The sequence below is a fragment of the Dendrobates tinctorius genome, unplaced genomic scaffold (genome assembly GCF_039654945.1).
Source record: "Dendrobates tinctorius isolate UK_male_01 unplaced genomic scaffold, ASM3965494v1 ptg000013l, whole genome shotgun sequence".
NCBI lineage: Eukaryota > Metazoa > Chordata > Amphibia > Anura > Dendrobatidae > Dendrobates > Dendrobates tinctorius.
In genome coordinates, this window is record NW_027361681.1 from 4,560,643 (window position 1) to 4,574,554 (window position 13,912).

A 13,912-nucleotide genomic window follows, 5' to 3' on the forward strand; every position below is an offset into this window, starting at 1 on the left:
ACGTGCTGATCAGTGGGGGTTCCACCTTTGGGACCCTCACCAAACCTAAGAACCAGGATCTGGAGTGCTGTGCTCGTAGCTGAGCACAATGATTAATGACACTTGAATATTACTCCATTCAAACAGGGCCCTGGAAAACCTCAGTTTTCGTGATTATTGGGGACCCCAGCGATCATCAAGTTATTCTCTATCCTTTAACTTGGTGATACCCTTCTAACTTGGTACAGCCACTACTAAAAATATGCAGTTGGGTCTTCTAAAAATTACAGAAATTCTTTCCTCACTGGACCCCCATGGCTCCTAAAGGGTGTTCCCCGCATTTACTGTAATGTTTCCAGAACTAACAGAATCTTTCCATCGCTTCACCTTGTGTATTTACCATTCCAATAAAAGTGACTATTTGTGGGGCTGAGAACATTGGGTTTCATATCCGCAGCTCCTTGTTGTTATCATTTAGCTGTAATTTGATGTTAAGTAAATGTGACATTTCATTTACTCGCTGTCATTATGGAGGCAGCCATCTATTTCCAGCACTCAGATATTATCTCTGAGTACTGACACATACAATGTAACAATAATGGGGCGGCACGGTGGCTCAGTGGTTAGCACTACAGCGCTGAGGTCCTGGGTTCCAATCCCACCAAGGACAACATCTGCAAGGAGTTTGTATGTTCTCCCCATGTTTGCGTGGGTTTCCTCTGGGTACTCCGGTTTCCTCCCACATTCCAAAGATGACATATACAGATAGGGAACTTAGATTGTGAGCCCCATCGGGGCAGTGCCTCTAATGTCTGTAAAGCGCTGTGGAATTACTGGTGTTATGTAATTGAGTAACATAAATAAACGATCTTTTAGCATTTATGTATACAATATTTATTTTATTTTAATTCAGAGGAAATTGAGAAGAAGCTGAATGTATATAGAAAGGGCTGCAAGATCTGGGAAATGCTGATATTCTGCCAGGTGAGTGACAATCAGGGTGAAGCTGTGGCATTGGCATATTACCTCTCCTCTATGGGGTGAGATATCAGGTCACACATGGTGATCGCCCCCTACTGGTGGCTGCAGTAACTATAGTAATTACTTAAAGCAAACCTGTCAGGATTTAACCTATAGACTGGCGTCATTACACTGATTAAAATGATACCTGGGTTGATGAAATCTGTCTTGTAGTTGTTGGGTAATCTGTATTTTCCGTTTTCAGTTAATGAGATTCTCGTGCTTCGGGGCAAACCTGTGGAGGGGCGTCTTTATGTGGTGCTCTGTTCACATATGCATCCTTATAGCCTACTGCTATAGTTTTACAATTCTGACCACTGTTGCTATACGAGATAATAACTCTGAAATGCTTCAATGGATCCGACTTATTCAGAGGATGTTTTTTTTCTTGACATATTGTACACCATGATAGTGATAACATTTCTCAATATGAATCTCTATATATAAAAATGAATGTGTGTGTGTATCACCAACCAATCATGAAGCATCTTTCATTTCACCAGAGCTGTTCAAAAGAAGCTGAGCTCAGTGCTCTGATTCTCACCCCAGGCTTCTATTAAAGGGATCATTGGTATGGAAGTCAGGGCAAATCCACTCAGCGCTCTGGTTCTGACGCCAGGCCTCTCTTAAAGGGATCTCCGGTATGGAAGTTAGGACCGTTCCACTCAGCGCTCTGGCTCTGACTCCAGGCTGACAGGATGATGTGGGATATTAGGGGTAGTAGTCCGGTGGCTCTGGCTGACGGGATGATGTGGGATATTAGGAGTAGTAGTCCGGTGGCTCTGACGGGATGATGTGGGATATTAGGGGTAGTAGTCCGGTGGCTATGGCTGATGGGATGATGTGGGATATTAGGGGTAGTAGTCCGGTAGCTCTGGCTGACGGGATGATGTGGGATATTAGGGGTAGTAGTCCGGTAGCTCTGGCTGACGGGATGATGTGGGATATTAGGGGTAGTAGTCCGGTGGCTCTGACGGGATGATGCGGGATATTAGTGGTAGTTGTCCGGTGGCTCTGGCTGACGGGATGATGTGGGATATTATGGGTAGTAGTCCGGTAGCTCTGACGGGATGATGTGGGATATTAGGGGTAGTAGTCCGGTAGCTCTGGCTGACAGGATGATGTGGGATATTAGTGGTAGTTGTCCGGTGGCTCTGACGGGATGATGCGGGATATTAGTGGTAGTTGTCCGGTGGCTCTGGCTGATGGGATGATGTGGGATATTAGTGGTAGTTGTCCGGTGGCTCTGACGGGATGATGTGGGATATTAGTGGTAGTTGTCCGGTGGCTCTGGCTGACGGAATGATGTGGGATATTAGGGGTAGTAGTCCGGTGGCTCTGACTGATGGGATGATGTGGGATATTAGTGGTAGTTGTCCGGTGGCTCTGGCTGATGGGATGATGTGGGATATTAGGGGTAGTAGTCCGGTGGCTCTGGCTGATGGGATGATGTGGGATATTAGGGGTAGTAGTCCGGTGGCTCTGACTGATGGGATGATGTGGGATATTAGTGGTAGTAGTCCGGTGGCTCTGGCTGATGGGATGATGAGGGATATTAGGGGTAGTAGTCCGGTAGCTCTGGCTGACGGGATGATGTGGGATATTAGGGGTAGTAGTCCGGTGGCTATGGCTGATGGGATGATGTGGGATATTAGGGGTAGTAGTCCGGTTGCAGTGGCAGACGGGATGATGTGGGATATTAGGGGTAGTAGTCCGGTGGCTCTGGCTGACGGGAAGATGTGGGATATTATGGGCAGTAGTCCGGTGGCTCTGGCTGACGGGATGATGTGGGATATTAGGGGTAGTAGTCCGGTGGCTCTGACTGATGGGATGATGTGGGATATTAGTGGTAGTAGTCCGGTGGCTCTGGCTGATGGGATGATGAGGGATATTAGGGGTAGTAGTCCGGTAGCTCTGGCTGACGGGATGATGTGGGATATTAGGGGTAGTAGTCCGGTGGCTATGGCTGATGGGATGATGTGGGATATTAGGGGTAGTAGTCCGGTTGCAGTGGCAGACGGGATGATGTGGGATATTAGGGGTAGTAGTCCAGTAGCTCTGGCTGACGGGATGATGTGGGATATTAGGGGTAGTAGTCCGGTGGCTCTGACGGGATGATGTGGGATATTAGGGGTAGTAGTCCGGTAGCTCTGGCTGACAGGATGATGTGGGATATTAGTGGTAGTTGTCCGGTGGCTCTGACGGGATGATGCGGGATATTAGTGGTAGTTGTCCGGTGGCTCTGGCTGATGGGATGATGTGGGATATTAGTGGTAGTTGTCCGGTGGCTCTGACGGGATGATGTGGGATATTAGTGGTAGTTGTCCGGTGGCACTGACGGGATGATGTGGGATATTAGTGGTAGTTGTCCGGTGGCTCTGACGGGATGATGTGGGATATTAGTGGTAGTTGTCCGGTGGCTCTGGCTGATGGGATGATGTGGGATATTAGGAGTAGTAGATCGGTAGCTCTGGCTGACAGGATGATGTGGGATATTAGTGGTAGTAGTCCGGTGGCTCTAGCTGACGGGATGATGTGGGATATTAGTGGTAGTTGTCCGGTGGCTCTGACGGGATGATGTGGGATATTAGTGGTAGTTGTCCGGTGGCTCTGGCTGATGGGATGATGTGGGATATTAGTGGTAGTAGTCCGGTGGCTCTGGCTGACGGGATGATGTGGGATATTAGGGGTAGTAGTCCGGTGGCTCTGACTGATGGGATGATGTGGGATATTAGTGGTAGTTGTCCGGTGGCTCTGGCTGATGGGATGATGTGGGATATTAGGGGTAGTAGTCCGGTGGCTCTGGCTGACGGGATGATGTGGGATATTAGGGGTAGTAGTCCGGTGGCTCTGACTGATGGGATGATGTGGGATATTAGTGGTAGTAGTCCGGTGGCTCTGGCTGATGGGATGATGAGGGATATTAGGGGTAGTAGTCCGGTAGCTCTGGCTGACGGGATGATGTGGGATATTAGGGGTAGTAGTCCGGTGGCTCTGACGGGATGATGTGGGATATTAGGGGTAGTAGTCCGGTAGCTCTGGCTGACAGGATGATGTGGGATATTAGTGGTAGTTGTCCGGTGGCTCTGGCTGATGGGATGATGTGGGATATTAGTGGTAGTAGTCCGGTGGCTCTGGCTGATGGGATGATGTGGGATATTAGGGGTAGTAGTCCGGTGGCTCTGACTGATGGGATGATGTGGGATATTAGTGGTAGTTGTCCGGTGGCTCTGGCTGATGGGATGATGTGGGATATTAGGGGTAGTTGTCCGGTGGCTCTGGCTGATGGGATGATGTGGGATATTAGTGGTAGTAGTCCGGTGGCTCTGGCTGACGGGATGATGTGGGATATTAGGGGTAGTAGTCCGGTGGCTCTGACTGATGGGATGATGTGGGATATTAGTGGTAGTAGTCCGGTGGCTCTGGCTGATGGGATGATGTGGGATATTAGGGGTAGTAGTCCAGCGGCTGTGACGGGATGATGTGGGATATTAGGGGTAGTAGTCCGGTGGCTCTGGCTGATGGGATGATGTGGGATATTAGGGGTAGTAGTCCGGTGGCTCTGGCTGACGGGATGATGTGGGATATTAGTGGTAGTTGTCCAGTGGCTCTGGCTGATGGGATGATGTGGGATATTAGGGGCAGTAGTCCGGTGGCTCTGGCTCACGGGAGGATGTGGGATATTAGGGGCAGTAGTCCGGTGGCTCTGGCTCACGGGAGGATGTGGGATATTAGGGGTAGTAGTCTGGTAGCTCTGGCTGACGGGATGATGTGGGATATTAGTGGTAGTTGTCCAGTGGCTCTGGCTGACGGGATGATGTGGGATATTAGAGTGAATGTGGCTATGCGGAATGGGCGGAGCTCTACACTCAGCTCTGTATATATATAGAAATAATCACTATAATTTCTTATAACTAACCGTAGTTAGTTACTGTGCCCGAGCAGCGTCGGGCTCTTCAGCTAGTTGTGTATATTTATGAAAAAAATGGAAATTTGGCAAAAATTTTGCAATTTTCAAACTTCTGTTTTTTATGTCCTTAAATCAGAGTCATATCACACAAAATAGTTAATAAATAAATAACATTCTCCACATGTCTACTTTACATCAGCACAATTTTTGAAACATCATTTTTTGTTTGGAAGTTATAAGGGTTAAAAGTTGACCAGCGATTTCTCATTTTTCCAACAAAATTTACAAAACCATTTTTTTAGGGACCACATCACATTTGAAGTCACTTTGAGGGACCTTTATAACACAAAATACCCCAAATTGACACCATTCTAAAAACTGCACCCCTCAAGGTGCTCAAAATCGCATTCAAGAAATTTATTAACCCTTCAGGTGCTTCACAGGAATTTTTGGAATGTGGAAGAAAAAATAAACATTTAATTTTGCCACAAAAATTTTAATTTAGACCCATTTTTTTATTTTTGCAAGGGTAACAGGAAAAAAGGGACCCCAAATTTGATGTGCAGTTTCTCCTGAGCATGCAGATACTCCATATGCGGGGTAAAACTACTGTTTGGGTGCGCGGCAAGGTTCAGAAGGGAAGGAGTGCCATTTGTCTTTTTTAATGCAAAATTTGCTGGACTCATTAGCGGTGCGGCATACGGCTTAAGGGGGTTTTACACATAGCGATATCGCTGGCAATATCACTAAAACGTCACTGGTTTTGTGACGTTATAGCGATATCGCTATGTGTGATACCTCTGACCGGCTCCCCCGCTGGTTATCGCTGATCGCGCGAGAATGTCCGGCTCCATTTCTCAACGTCAGCTTCCTGCTGGGGCTTCCTGCTGTGACGACGAGCGACGCTGGACGCGGGCGGGAGGATGTCAGGATCGCTGTGTGTGAAAGGTAAGTATCGTGCGCTGCGTCGCTGCTGCATCGCTGTGAGATCTTTCTGTGTGACAGCTCACTAGCGATCATTTAGCGATGCACCAGCGATCCTGACCGGGTCTGATCGCTGGTCGGATCGCTGGTGCATCGCTAAATGTAAAGGGGCCTTTATCTAGATGTGTGGAGAGCACCTAGGGGTTGCCCTATGTGCTTCACAGAAGTTTATAACATTGAGTTGTGAAATTAAAAAAGATCTCATTTTCCCCACAAATGTTTTTAGCCACAAATTTTGCATTTCATAAGAGTAACAGGAGAAATTGCACCATACAATTTTGTTGTGTAATTTTTCCTGAGTATGTCACAGAAAAAAATATATTTTGTGCTCTTCAAATATAACTTTTATTAAATTCTATGAATAAAATTCAACTGTACAAAATATCTACAGATGAAGAAAAATGGACATACTGAAAAAAAAATTAAAAAACACTTTCTGTGGGGCAGCTATATATTAGCTAGATTTTGCTGCAGCCATTTTTTTCCCTCCAATAAAGTGACGTTGCATGCACAGTAGAATCTATCGGCAAATGATAGATGCTACTGTGCATGCGCCAGCACCATTTTGCTGTAGTTAATTTTTTTTTTTAAAGACCATAATATGAACTCAGCAAGTACAGTATTTATAATAGGAGGCAGGTCACTGAAGGCTCATTGAACAACCACAAGACGGATTTTATTCAGTATCTACACCAGCAGATGACATGGCTCCCCAAACCATCACTGATTGTGGAAACTTCACACTAGACCTCAAGCAGCTTGGATTGTGTGCTTCTTCACTCTTCCTCTAGACTCTGGGACCTCGATTTCCAAGGTCTAGTGTGAAGTTTCCACAATCAGTGATGGTTTGGGGAGCCATGTCATCTGCTGGTGTAGGTCCACTGTGTTTTATCAAGACCAAAGTCAGCGCAGCCGTCTACCAGAAAATTTTAGAGTACTTCATGCTTCCCTCTGCTGAAAAACTTTTTGGAGATGGAAATGTCATTCTCCAGCAGGACTTGGCACCTGTCCAAACTGCCAAAAGCGCCAATACCTGGTTTACAAACAACAGTATCACTGTGCTCGATTGGCCAGCAAACTCACCTGACCTTAACCCCATAGAGAATCTATGGAGTATTGTCAAGAGGAAGATGAGAGACACCAGACCCAACAATGCAGACGAGCTGAAGGCTGCTATCAAAGCAACCTGGGCTTCCATAACACCTCAGCAATAATAATAATAATAATAATAATAATAATAATCTTTATATAGCGCCAACATATTCCGCAGCGCTTTACAGTTTAACAGTTTCAAAACACAAGTCATAAGTAACAACGTTAACAATACAATAATTGAAGCAAAATAAGACGAAATGAGACGACCATGCTCGTGAGAGCTTACAATCTACAATGAGGTGGGGGAGATACAAAGTACAGGTGTGTATTTACAATTGTGTATTTACAATGAAGGTCCAGCCATCTTGAGGGAGTGAAGGATGGATGGAGATAGTGAATGGGCTACACAAGCACACTTGGGCTACTTTCACACATCAGGTTTTCGGCGTCAGGCGCGATCCGGCGTCGTGCCGGAACGCCGGATCCAGCAAATGTTTTGTAAAACCTGATGTGCCGGATCCGGTTTTCTGCCGGTTCCGTCTTGTTCTTGACAGACAAAACCGGATCCGTTTCATCCGGTTCATCCGTTTTTCTATCCGTTTTTCGACGGATTACGCCGGATCTGGTTTTTAAAATTGACCCTTGTGGCCTTCCGAACGGGATTGGCTACTGGAAAACTATATATAGCATGTTCCTACAGCCCTTCTTTGACAGGTTGTAGAGGAGAAAGTGCAGGTTGGAGAGAAGAGCAAGTTACTGGCGAAGATGGATGTTGTCATTGGAAATATTACCACTAGAAGTTCTGTGACGGTTTCAGTAATGAGGGACAATTTTGCACTATACTTTATGTCACCTCAAGGCAGAGTACACTGGCAGGATGACAGAGTGTGAAAGATTTGTGCCCTAACCAAACTTGTGTACCTTCTGGACCAACAGTATATACCTTTGCCAACCAAAGTTGGCTATCTTGTCATGGTCTTACTATTTTTAGCTTTAGGCCACAGGTGTGTACCTGGTTGTGTTTTATGCAAAGTATTTCACCTTTTAACAAAAGTTGTGTACATTGTTAGGAAATCACCAACAATAAACACAACTTTTCAGGTGAAATACTTTGCTTCAAACACAACCAGGAACACAACTGTGGCAAAAAGCTAAAATTTACCCACAGTTATATACCTGGTTTTGAATACCTTTTTACCTTTTAAATACCCTGTATTTAACCTTTTTTTTAAACATATTTCGCTGCAGAAAGAAATGACAGACAACCAGTATAAACAATAATTTAACTTTTATTTAAAATATTGTTTTTTGTGTAAACTGTTTTTAAAGTTAAAAAAACTTTTTTAATAAAGGTTTGAAACCAACCAAATGGGCATTTTTATTACAAAAAAAACATTCTAACTCGGTGTAGTGTGGGGTGGAAATACTGCTGGGGGGGCTGCGGGACACTTCGACAATGGGAGTGTGGAGAGAGGACTGGGATCGTGGTGGGGAAGGTACAGTTAGAGGTGATGGTGTGGAAAAAGTACAGAATGGGTGGACATGTGGGAGGCAGAAGAGGTGGTGGGCGGTGGAGTGGAGGGTTGGGCAGGGACTGTAGGAGCAGATGATGTTGATGGAAAGTTGTATGGGGAAGGAGTTTGGTACGGGGAAGGAGTTTGGTACGGGGAAGGAGTTTGGTGCGGGGCAGGTTGCTGGAAGTGGGGAGATGTCTGGTACTGGGGAGGTTGCTGGTACTGGGAAGGTTGCTGGTACTGGTGAGGTTGCTGGTACTGGGAAGGTTGCTGGTACTGGTGAGGTTGCTGGTATGTAATAGGAGGGGGAGGATGGAAAGTGGCTGGAGGGGGTGCAGATGTAATAGGAGGGGGGAGGATGGAAAGTGGCTGGAGGGGGTGCAGATGTAATAGGAGGGGGAGGATGGAAAGTGGCTGGAGGGGGTGCAGGTGGAGGAACTACAGTGGTGGGAGGTGGAGGTTGGGATGTAACCTGCTGTAGAGCACCGTGGCACGAATGCATTACATGCATCTGCTGGGTAGGAGATAGTGTTGCCATGCGCTCCACAACAGACCTGAAAAAGGTGTGGTTTGGCGAAGATCTTGCTTCTGAATGCATGGTTTGCAGAAGTGTCCTCACCTCCAGAATGCTGGAGTTGATCTGCTGAAAGCCTGCGGAGATTTGCTCTGACAAGACTTTTAGACAGTTCTGGAAAGATGCATTCAGATGCAAGAACTCTGGCGCATAACTCTTTTCCTGACCCCTCTGCCGCTGCCGCCCAGTACCCGCAGGTGTACTAGAGGTGGCAGGGGCAGAAGGGTGGGGTAAAGGGAAAGCGATCTCCTCACCAGCAGCTTCATGTAATGTAGGCGGCCACGATGCTCCTGTGCTGGTGGATGGGACAGATGGGTCGAATGTGTGGGAAGGCTGGGAAGGTGGAGATGTACCGGGGCGGTCAAAGTGTCCCTCGGTGCCGGTCTCCTCAGGGATCGCCTCAGAAGGGTCCAATCGTGCAGGCTCCCGAGTGCTGCTCACCGTGCTGTGGAAAAAAAAACAATTAAAATACTGACATGGTATGGCCCTGGCTGAAAAAAAAAAGTTACATCTAACATTTTTTTTCACATGTGGTGTGTAATATTTACCTTCTAGTGACCATTGTTTCCCGGAGGAACGACAGGGCTTGTGCGTACTTGTACTTGCTCCTGCGTCCTCCAGATCCACTCGGGGCCCGCATCTCTTTATTGAACTCCTTCTTGAAACGATCCCTCACAGACCGCCACCGATTCACAATTCTGTTCCCTGAAACGAGAAAGGAGTGGTTAGTATACAACATCAGTGTTTCACAAACTCCAGTCCTCATGGTCCCCAGGGGTCATGTTTTCAGGATTTCCATAGTAAATAGAAATCCTGAACACATGATCCGTGGGGACCACGAGGACTGGAGTTCGGGAAACACTGGTTTACATCAAGCAACCGGTACTGTATATACTTACGCTCTTTAATCTGGGCCCGAACATCGAGGTCCTCCCAGCGGCCCACAAGGAGCGAACAGATTTCCTCCCAGAGTCGTCAGGTAACGATCAGGTCAGCGTGGCGGCGGTCAGCCATATTCCAGAGCGGCTCCCTTTCTCTGACAAGATCGATGAGGCGGTCCATATCAATCCCTCCATCCTCAACGTCAGAGTCGGGAGCACGCTGTGAAGGCTGTTAAAGAAAAAGACAAAAATAACATAATTAGCCTCCACAAAAGAAATGAAATAAAAAGTGCAAAAAAACAAAGCAAAAATATTTATACTTACACGCTGGTGACCGCCGCGTTGCTGTCGCCGAAGACCCTGGGAGGCACTGCGAGGACTTCTTGGCCGAGCACCAGATTGGGAAGACTAGAGAAGAAAACAAAAAATGTTATGTCTTTGGATGTAGGCATTTGTTTGCTGTGTGTGGTCTGCAGAACATTGTTTTCTATGTGTTGTGTGTAGTGTGATGTTGTGTTTGATGCAAAAAACTTACCAATTGTGAGCCCACTCCAAGTGTCTGTCCACCCCTTCCTTCTTCTTCTGGGAGCTCCTCTTCATCTTGTGAATCCTGTTTTGAAATAAAAGGCAATGAATAGACATATATTACAGAGATGATGGATTTTGGAAATAAAAACTTACCGTCAAATGCTGACGATGCGAGGGAGGGCTCCCAGAAGATGATGTGCTGTCTTCCTGGTGGCCACACTCCATGCCTGTGGGTGGTGTTCCAGCTGCTGCCATTGCTGCTGCTGCTGCTGCATCTATTGGGCGGCTGTTGAATAAAGAGAAACAAAGGGCCAATGAATATCTTGATATTCAATAGCCCTAGTTTGGAGGAATGGGGGATTTGATAATTACCGTCTCTCATCTGCTGCTGGCCTCCCCTCCTCAGCATGTTCCATTTGCTGCTCCATTTGGGGTGGTGGTGCTGATGGTGCTGCAGTGGTCTCCTGCCTTCTGCTGCGCTTGGTTACTTTCTTGGGTGGCCGGATGAAACGCATGGCCATACGGCGCGATCCGGCGCAAATGCAAGTCAATGGGGGGGAAACCGGATCCGGCATTGCATTTCGCCGGATTCGGTTTCTGTCAAAAGCGCCGGATCACGCCTGACGGCGAAAACCTGATGTGTGAAAGAGGCCTTACACAGAGAATTACTTTGATCAGTGAACGTGATAGGCCGCTCTGAACAAGTGTGTTTTGAGGGAGCGCCTAAAACTATGCAAAATGTGGATAGTCCTGATTTCTTGGGGTAGAGCATTCCAGAGGATAGGAGCAGCACGGGAGAAGTCTTGGTGTCGGGAGTGGGAGGTACGGATTAGTGCAGAGGTTAGTCGAAAGTCGTTTGCAGAGCGCAGCGATCGGCTAGGCCGATAGACAGAAATGAGGGAAGAAATGTAAGGGGGTGCCGCACTGTGGAGAGCTTTGTGGGTGAGAACAAGTACTTTGAATTGGATCCTATAATGAATGGGCAGCCAATGTAAGGACTGGCGAAGAGCGGACGCGTCCGAGTACCGATTAGCCAGATGGACGATCCTGGCCGCTGCATTAAGTATGGACTGGAGGGGGGATAGTCGAGTGACGGGGAGGCCAATTAATAGAGCATTGCAGTAATCCAGGCGGGAGTGGATCAATGCAACAGTGAGGGTTTTTGTTGTTTCCATAGTGAGAAAAGGGCGGATTCTAGAGATGTTCTTTAGGTGTAAGCGGCAAGAGCGGGCAAGAGATTGTATATGGGATGTGAAGGAGAGATTGGTGTCAAACAAAACACCCAGACAGCGTGCCTGCTGCCGGGGTGTTATTGTGGTACCATCCACGGAGAGGGAAATGTCAGATTTAGGGAGGTTAGTAGACGGCGGGAGCAGAAGAAGTTCAGTTTTAGAGAGGTTGAGTTTCAGATAGAGAGTGGACATGATATTGGAGACTGCGAACAGACAGTCACTGGCGTTCTGTAGTACAGCGGGGGTGAGGTCGGGGGAAGATGTGTATAGTTGTGTGTCATCAGCATAAAGATGGTACTGAAAGCCAAATCTGCTGATGGTCTGTCCAATTGGGGCTGTGTAGAGAGAGAAAAGAAGGGGACCAAGGACTGAGCCCTGAGGTACCCCAACAACAAGAGGAAGAGGAGATGACTGAAGGAGCGGTCAGAGAGATAGGAAGAGAACCAGGAGAGAGCAGTGTCCTTAATGCCTAGTGACTGGAGCCTAGAGAGTAGGAGATGGTGGTCAACAGTATCGAAAGCTGCAGATAGGTCAAGAAGAATGAGCAGAGAGTGGTCACCGTTACGTTTTGCTGTCAGAAGGTCATTGGTCACTTTGATGAGTGCAGTTTCAGTCGAATGTAAGGGGCGGAAGCCAGACTGTGAAGGGTCTAGAAGGGAGTGAGTGGAGAGGTAACGGGTAAGGCGGGAGTAAACTAGGCGTTCCAAAAGTTGAGAGATGAAGGGGAGATTGGAGACTGGTCTGTAGTTGTTTGTGCAGGATGGGTCTAGAGCAGGTTTCTTTAGTAATGGAGTAACAATGGCGTGTTTGAAGGAAGATGGGAAAATGCCCGAGGAGAGGGAGAGATTAAAGATTGTAGTTAGGTGGGTTGTGACGACTGGAGAGAGACTGGAGGAGATGTGAGGGCATGGGGTCGGTAGTGCATGTAGTCGGACGAGAAGAAGTGAGGAGTCTGGAGACTTCTTCTTCTGTGATGGGATCAAATGTGGAAAGTGAGCCAGGGGAGATGCAGGAAGGGATGGGAGTCACAGCACTTGGTGGTTGGGAGCAGATTTCTTGACGGATATTATCTATTTTTTCTGTAAAGTGGGAGGCCAGGTCATCAGCACAAATGTCTGTGATAGGGGCTTGTGCTTTTGGCCTGAGGAGGGAGTGAAAAGTGTCAAAAAGTTTCTTGGGGTTGATGGCTAGTGAGGAGATCAGGGTGGTGAAGTAGGTCTGTTTGGCGAGGTGAAGGGCAGCGTTATAGGTTCTTAACATAAATTTGAAGTGGATGAAGTCTTCTGGTGTGCGGGTTTTTCTCCATAGGCGTTCAGCACTCCTGGAGCATCGCTGGAGAAGTTGAGTTTGCGATGTGAGCCAGGGCTGTTTTACTCTGTGTTTGGAGGTTCTGAGGGTGAGGGGAGCTACTTGGTCAAGGGTGCTTCTAAGAGTGTCATTGTAGTGATGAACAGCCAGATTAGGACAGGAAAGAGAGGAGATTGGGGATAGTGATGAGTGTAGGGAATCTGAAAGTGTCTGAGGGTTACTGGCTTGTAGATTTCTGAATGTGTGATAGGTAGGAGTGTTCTGGGGTGGATGAGGATTTGTGAGCGTGAAGGAGAGAATGTTGTGGTCAGAGAGTGGAAGCGGTGAGTTATTTAGGTGGGAGATTGAACAGAGCCGGCAGAAGACCAGATCAAGGGTGTTACCGTCCTTATGTGTTTCAGAGATTGAAAGCTGCAATGCCACAGTCTGATCGCCTCCATGCCACTCTGCATGGATGCAGTAATTGATGCAGAAGGAGCCCCAACCAAGTGTTGAGTGCATTTACTGCACATACATTTCAGTAGGCCAACATTTTGGATTTTAAAATAATTTTTCAATCTGGTGTTATAAAGTATTCTAATTTTCTGAGATACTTACTTTTGGGTTTTCATTGGCTGTAAGTCATAATCATCAACATTAACAGAAATAAACACTTGAAATAGATCACTCTGTTGTAATGACTATATATATGAGTTTCACTTTTTGTATTGAAAATATAGTGAGATGTACTTGTAGATGCCCTTCCAGGTTAGGCCGGTTTCACATTAGCGCTTTTTAAGCGCACGCACGGCCGGGGGTAGCTCCGCCCCCGAGCCGGCTCTCTGCCCGGCGTGCCCGCCCCTTGCTTGTAGCGCCGCCTACTAGCGGACAGCGGCGCCTGCGATCGG

General features: G+C 47.2%; 1 protein-coding gene across 4 annotated transcripts in view; it reads left to right on the forward strand.

Annotated features, from left to right (window-relative positions):
• NSMF (NMDA receptor synaptonuclear signaling and neuronal migration factor) overlaps nt 1-13,912 on the forward strand; it is a 134,755-nt gene that overhangs the window by 107,860 nt on the left and 12,983 nt on the right. For all 4 annotated transcript variants that reach the window (XM_073558331.1, XM_073558333.1, XM_073558330.1 and 1 more), the window contains one exon: nt 893-963. In XM_073558331.1, coding sequence (XP_073414432.1) covers nt 893-963 — 71 coding nt within the window. The remainder of the gene's footprint in view (nt 1-892; nt 964-13,912) is intronic.